The sequence below is a fragment of the Zonotrichia albicollis genome, chromosome 3 (assembly GCF_047830755.1).
Source record: "Zonotrichia albicollis isolate bZonAlb1 chromosome 3, bZonAlb1.hap1, whole genome shotgun sequence".
Taxonomy (NCBI): Eukaryota; Metazoa; Chordata; class Aves; order Passeriformes; family Passerellidae; genus Zonotrichia; species Zonotrichia albicollis.
In genome coordinates, this window is record NC_133821.1 from 49182466 (window position 1) to 49190284 (window position 7819).

General features: G+C 35.4%; 1 protein-coding gene across 12 annotated transcripts in view; it reads left to right on the forward strand.

Moving 5' to 3' along the window:
- The window catches only part of QKI (QKI, KH domain containing RNA binding), a 171468-nt gene that overhangs the window by 142770 nt on the left and 20879 nt on the right, over nucleotides 1-7819 (forward strand). For 6 of the 12 annotated variants that reach the window (XM_074537362.1, XM_074537363.1, XM_074537366.1 and 3 more), the window contains exon 8: nucleotides 516-7140. The exons of the other annotated variants lie outside the window; for them this stretch is intronic. In XM_074537362.1, the coding sequence (XP_074393463.1) occupies nucleotides 516-532 (17 nt within the window). In that variant the 3' untranslated portion in view covers nucleotides 533-7140. Of the gene's footprint in view, nucleotides 1-515; nucleotides 7141-7819 lie in introns of those variants that run through there. 12 annotated transcript variants of the gene reach the window in all.

A 7819-nucleotide genomic window follows, 5' to 3' on the forward strand; every position in this document is an offset into this window, starting at 1 on the left:
CTCCATTCTTTTAACAACCAGTTATTAATAATCACATCCATCATTAATAGTTGCTTTAATGCTTGCACCTGGGGAGGTACTAATGCTTAATAGCAGTCAGATACTGATGCTGTGCACTGACTGTTGTTCCAGAAATCTTCTACCCAATTCAGAAACTGTTCATCGTTTTTTGTTTTCCAATTTTCCTTCATCGACTGCTACTAACCATTAGTCGTTAGTCATATTTTATCTCTATTTCTCCTGTTAACCGGTTTTGTGGGAGTGGGCTTCTCCTTCACGTGTCCAAATCATGATGGAGGGCTGTCATGATTTTATTGCATTCTGTAGATGGTGTCGATCAGTATGTCAGAATTAAACATGCTTGTTTTTTTTATTAGTTGTGATTAGTTTTCATGTTGTCATTAAGCCGTCACTAGCTGGAACTAATCTCTTCTCTATCTTTTCTTTCTTTTTTTTTGTTTTTTTTTTTTTTATTTTTTTTATTTTTTTTATTATTTTTGTTTCTAACCACCCAGCCGCCACCGGCAACTAACCTATGACCTTCTGACCTCTGAACTCTTCACCCAATGATGACCTGACCATGCCTGCCTGCTGATCAGTTAACTGGTAAACGCCTTTGCTTGCCTGTCTTCAGTGCAGCGAGCTGGGGCACTTGTCCGTTCGTCTTACCATCTAACAAAACAGACAAAGAAATTGTTGTCCTCCAACTCCGCTTTTTGTTGTTCTCCTGTTTGGGTGAAAGTGGTTCTAGAACCTGCACTGAATAGTAGTAAAGCAATAAGGTCCAACTCATCCCTCCGCACTGATCATCCTCTAGTGTCCCGCCCCAAGCGAACGGTAAGGAGGCCTCGCACGAGATGGAGACAGATGTCCCTTAACTACCCGATGACAGAGGCAGTTACTGTGAGAGACTTCTAGGAATATTTTTCTTCTCAGAAAAAAAGAAAAAAAAAAAAAAAAAAAAAAAAGTCAAAGCTCTCTCTGAATGTACTGTGTGATGATGCATCATGCATGAACCTTTGGTCAGGGATGTCATTGGGGAAGGGATTCCAAAAAGTATTCAAAATTTGATATGCTGTTTAGTCACTACCAGTGCCCTCAAAGGGCAGATGTTGCAGCCTTTTTCTATTGCCTGCCAAATTGGACGTTTTAAAGGAAAGTGTGCCATGAAATACAGATTGCAATGACTTTTCAGAAGTACATTAATGCAGAGAACAAAACAGCAACACTATTAAAGCAAAATACAAGTTTAAATTGTTTTAACCATATTTTAATCTCCTTGGAAGATTACATGAGAACAAGGTACATGCATTATGTGTCACATTACTGGGCAAACTGTTCAAATATTTTTTTTAAACCTCCCTGTATAGAAAAAATTTCATTAAGGATGTAAAAGCCATGCTTGCCTATTTGCTGTATACATGTAATGAAATGTAGATAAAGTGTAGTGCATTGAAACAAAATGAACAAAAAAGTAGATACTTTTACTATACAAGGGTGCTGGTGCAGAAAAAAAATATATTTTTGGAAATGTAGCATTTTATACTTTCAAGTGTTATAAAAAAAGAAAAAAAGAACAAAGAAACCCTTTATTTCATTAAATGATTTTTTCTGGTGGTTGTCAAGAAACAAAAGACCAAAAGAGCCTTTTAGTCTTTCTTTTTTATTTTTTAAGTATTGGAATAAGTCTAAAGAAAAGGAAGTGCCTTATTTTCTTCATGGTCATTTAGTCAAATGTCTTGTATAATCAGCTTCTCCCTCAGACAAGTTACTGCATGCCACTCAGTCGCCCAGTATGTGAAAGAAGCTGTGAGGGAAGACAAATGATGAGTTGACCATATTAATTACCTGATTTTTGCCATACTAGTGTGATGTGACTTTGCCAAAATCTCATTAAGTGAAGTATTTGCTAAGTTTTCATCAAACCAGCCCATTATTATTTCAGCCACTCTACTTTTTAAATCATAGCAAATGCCGTACTTGTGCAACGTAAACCAAAGGGTTCTGTGATACAGACTGTCTCATGCTAAAGGAGATTATTAGCTGACAAATGTTTGTAGAGCTAGAAGTTACGTCATTTTTGTTCAGGGATAGAGAGGAGTTTTGTCGATTCTGGTTGAAATAAATGTTACATCAACTGTAGTAGGCTTCGGCATCACCCAGAAAATTGATGTTCTGCAGATAATGAAACTGAAAGTGCTTAGCGAGTTTTCAGTCAGTGACTGAGCACATCCCCAGTTTCCAGGAACAGCTTCTGCAGTGGCAAACAGCATGGAAGTTGCTTTACTTTTCAGCTCATCTTTGGCTATTGTTAAATCTGGCCCATTGGCTTTTCTTGAAAAGATAAGCAGGAGAGGGACTTCAGCCATTTGAAGTCCAGCTATACCTTATTTTTAACCCTTCTTTCCACATGAGGTTCGAATAGCTGGGCAATTGCAAGAGCTGAAGCTGTTGAACGCACAGTGTTTAATTCTGAAATCATTAAGTGTTACGTTGTGGGGCTCAGTACTAAACTTGGCAAATATCAGGTGATAATTTTACTCCCCTCTTGTCAACTTATTCTCCTCCTGCAAATCTTCACAGCTTCCAAATGAAAGGTCAATATTAAGCTAAGAGGGCTTACATTTTTAAGCACCTGCATGGTGACCTCATCTAACATCTTGTCTCACCTGGAAATAATTATCAGTTTATTTACTATGCAATAGACATTCATCCTTTCGTATTCAGCTAGATTTTTGTTTATTGTGCCACCAGCTTTGTCTTCCTGTTACACATACAGTTGTGTTGATTTTATTTACAGTATATGCTGTGCCATTTTGATTTTATTTTGGTTGGTTGGTTGAATAAACTTGCGACACTCAAACATTTGAAGAGAGATTTGCTAAAACAATACCAGTATTTGATCCAGTTTCATCTCAACTATGATAAAACCTGGACATTGTAGACATTTATCAAAGGTCTTTTTTTGGGGGGGAGGGGAAGTGTATGGAATAGATGTGTGACATGTGAAAGTAATGTTTGCTCTGAACAAACTTCTGAAAACTTAGTTGACAAAATTTTGGATCAGCTTAAAAAAAAAAGCATGACTTTTGAAATCTCTGAATGCCTTGGTTCTCAGTATTATCATTCTTTAATGACTTTTTCTTTATTAAAATAAGTAGTTTTAAGACTTCTTTCTGACAGTATTATGTAATTTTTTTAGAGTGGGTAGATGGGAGTGTCGCTTGTATGTAACCGTACAGATGACATGTATTTGTCTATTCTTTATTATCTTAGTAGTTTCATGCTATGTATGTACCATAACCAACCTATTGCCTATGAGAAACATGTAAGATAATGTATTTACAGCCATTGTTACAAGTTTATAATGTATTTTTCTATCTTGTTTTATATGTATGTTATATAACATTCAAAAGAATTTTTTTCCTGATTGAGAAAAAAGGATACAAAATGCAAAACCCACAATTTTGATAACTGAAAAATTGCCAATTGTTTTGCAGTACTTTATTATATTGGGAGTGTTGTCTTTCTTGGGCTTTTAGTTAGCTACTGGATGAATACATTAGACATATTTGGGTTTTAGTTGGGTTTTTACATAGCTTGCATTTTAATTCTTTGGTTCTTTGCTGTTTCTATTAACCCATAGCATTATTTTAATAAATGTTATAATACCAACCTACTAACTCTGGATTATGTCTGTTTATTAACCATTACATGTTTAATTAAAATAAACAAATAAAGACGGAAGAATGTGAAGTCGAGTTACTGGACTAACCCTGAAGAACGTGACCACAGATAACACAACGTGACTTGTTTTTATGTTGTTTGTCAGCTGACATTCTGCACACTACTATTAAATTGGCTTTGGTCATTCTGGCCTTTTACCTTGGGGAATAGGTGCCAGTAGAAATGGGAACAAAGTAGCATTTTTGAGGCATTCTTCTTGTAGAGTCTTGCCACTTGCCTTTCAGCATCTGCATTACTAATTCCACACTTTCTTTTTCTTTCTCTAAAATAATTATTGTTGGCTCACAGCAAAAGAGCAAAAGATGCCAGTGTATTGGTAAATTGTGATGGTGTACAGAAACCAGTTTGATTCTTTGTTGAACCATTCAGAGGTTGCAGTTAATCGCACAGTAATTTGTGATTTGTTGGTTTTGGCACCTGATTCACTGTTGCATCACGTGATGTTTCTAAGCACAAAACATTTCTGGGTAGAATTGCTGTACATTGAAACGCAAAACCTGGGGGTTTCCATTGGCAAAAGTGCCTTATTTATACCATGCTGTTTCAAGTAACTTTATTTTTGGTACTTCTGCTGAAGTCTATCAGTATTGCCTAGCTCAGGGGAGTACAACTTCTGTAAGCCAAAGGTCAGACTGGATTTTTTCCTAGTGACTGCAGAAAGTACAAAAATACACCTTTCACTAAATTACCAAGCAGCATCCATTTCAAATTCCAGAGCTGCCTTTATGTGATCTTTATCCCTGTGGATGACTGGAGCAACATGAATGCAGGGAATTGAAATGGTGAAAATGCTGTTTTGAATGTTCAGCTATGCAAATATTTTTACAGATATGCTTCCCCTTTCTTAGAACTACACTGTCTGAGGCTCCTTTATATCTCCCAGGTAGTTCTAGATTTGTAACCTTGAGTGGGCAGTAATTATCACTAATGTTGAGGGAGATCCTCAATGCAGATAACTTCTCAGATGTCAACAGTTTTCTTCCTGAAAGTCCATTTTTTCCCGTAGATAGTAAAATTTCAGATGAGGAATCTGAATCTGTTCAAATTCCTCCTTTAATTTATGACTTTTCAAGCTATTTATCTTGAAATACATGCAATATAAAACTATAAATATAGTTCTCACAGTATTGCTAGTAATTAAAATTTGATGCATCTTTATGGAGAAAAATAGTCTAGCTTTGATAACATTTGTTAGTTTTCTAATGGCATGTAGTTCTTTGTTTTACAAAAGTTTTAGGTAGAGATGAAATACTAATTCATTTTGAATAGTTTCACTTGTGCAGAATTTTTTTTTTTAATTTAACAGATGTTGTTGCTATCCTAAAACTCAGCCACAGGCAGATAATAGGAATATTAGATATTGATAACAGATAATATCAGGACCTTTTGACTGGATAATGGAACAAGTGTCATTACAGAGCAAATAATTTACATTCTTAAAGAATTTTATCAGAGGCGCACATGTAGTTTGGTGAAGTACTGTGTCCAGTATAGGTGAAACTATTCAAATGGAACAAAATTTTAATTTTCTATATTGAAGAATACTTCTATTTCCAGAACTACTGCTTTTCTGTAATATTTTTATTATTTTGGGTTTTTATCAATAGATGTTAACTGCTGTTATACTTTGTCCACAGTGCATTTTCATCTCATTCTTCAGTATATACAGTAGTCGAAGTTGCTGTAAATTTTGTAGTACTTTAAAGCTGAAGGAAAACAAAAATAGGAAAACGCTAAAGTCAAATTAATATATGCATTATTGTTGCCTGCCAAAGGTATTTCTCAGTTTACCTGAGTGCCTATCTGAAAATTTAACTATTTTATACTTTACCTGCTTATAGGAAAGGTACAAACTGTTTTCATCACCAAATTTGAGGATGACTTCAATATTGCTAAATCACTGAAGTTAGCTTCTTTTTCTTTCTTACCATTCTGAGATTAAATTGTCTTAACGTTTGAAAGATCATACATTCAAGACAATTAGATCATTGGTCTTTGATCCAATAAAGTGGGATTTATCTTAAAAGGAAATATTTTTTTTGTTGGTGAGAATATAAACAAAAATGTAGTCTAGACTTTCAAAGTAAAATCTGAGCAATGCTGTTCATATCTTAAATGTTGTACCAAAGTACAACAAACTTAGTTTCTTCAAGGGTATTTTTGTGAATATTATAAAGTGCCTTCAAGAACATCTTTTAAGATATTTTCAATGAGCGTATGTTCAGTATACTGACGATTCTGATCTTTTATTTGAATGTATCTTTTGATAGTGTTTCCAAAATCTACATGTAGCAAAAGGTTTATTGCCAGATTGTACTCCATGAGGGGGACCACTAAAAGGTTTTCTGCCCTGAAAATGCAGGGAAGCATTGAAGTGTGTTACCATCCATTAAGAAATTAACTTGGGGAAACATACTTAAGAGTATGAAACTGAGTTCTTTGTGTCTGGATAAAAATACCAGAAATGGCACATTGTACAGAATGGAATCTGAGTAACACATTCCTAGGGCTGGAAGTACATAAGTGTTCCCGGAATTTCTGTTTTGTTTTAATATGTTTGATCCATTTTTTTTCTAAAACACTGTTAATGGAATACTGTCCAAGTAACACATGGCCCATAGCATTAACACATGGTAATCAATGTTGAATCAAACTGGTTAACGCAAGTACAGCCAGCGCTCTTCCTTCTCTGTGCCTGCGCACTAATTGCAGGTGCTGCATAGGGGCTGGGGCTTAGGCACAGCAGGCTGCAGTCCTGATTTCTTGGTGCCTGCACTTGGGGTGTCCGTCTTTGACAGCAGACTAACTGGGAGGAGTCTGCCTCCCAAGGCAAAGATTAACCGAGATCTGAAACTCTTAGTAGAATTAACTGAAAATACAGCAACAATAAAGCAACATATATACATATATGCTTTGACTTGTATTATGGCAGTTTGTGTGAAACATTTAAGGTTTTGTTTGTGCAAAATAATGTATTCTGAGGGGAAAGGCAAACATGGGCGTTGCCAAAACACATGTAAATAACCACCATTTATGACTGTACATTATGTGCAATAAAGTAACTGGAAAAAGTGCATGTACTTTATCCTCAAAAGAAAACTGACAGCTCTCAAAGCTGTAGCTATAGTTTTATTTTCTGAAAAGTTAAGTTTTATTCTGTATCTAAACCGCAGAATAAAGAATGTACATTTTTCACACTTAAATTTTCATCAATGCTTCTAGCAGTGTTATGAAAGATGTTAATTGTTGAAGAGGCTTAAACTTTCATGGTCATCTGATTTCAGGGTATATTTTGCTTAACAGTTTCTTGTTGCATATGCTGTTGTTTGTAACTGTAAATGAAGGAAGTATGCATTATATATCATAAACATGCAATACACTTTTTGCATATGGGTTTGTGGATGTATCAGTTTTATAAATTTTGCAAAGATAACCACATGATTTTGGGGATATTGTACTTTTGTAGCATAGCTGTTACAACTGTTATGTTCAGAGCAAATAAGAAAGAGAAGTACTACTTTACTGTAACTTTAACACACTTCTTTGGGGCATAGTTTCTGATTACTGTGGAAAATGAAGATGACTGCCACCCCACCCAGTGTGAACCTAGCAAGAAACACACCTTGTAGAATAACTAGATTATGGTGTTCTATATTTTCCTTAATATTTATGTGATGATGCTTAGTTTTAGTTAAGGACAATTCCTTTACCAAGGTATTCTTTGCTAAAAATTCCTTCTGTTTTACACTGCTTAAAAAAATGTTTGCTTCAGAAGTAAGTGAAGTAGATGAGGTTAAGCATGGCATCTTTAGAAGTCTGGCAGATTAGGGGAGAGGAGGCTAAATGCCAGTGTTCAGGTACACTTCTGCACTTATCAAGGATGAAAAATTTGGCATAATTTGTCTTTGAAGACACCTTCTATGATGAGTTTCACCAAAGTAGCGGCGTATAGTTGTATCTGAGCTAGTAGTCATAGAAGTCCACAGAATGAAGGGATGCTGTTTGGCATGTGCTACTCGAGCAGGTGAAGCAGCCTTTGTCATCTTTGCTGTTACTCTGAGTGCCTGTGCCC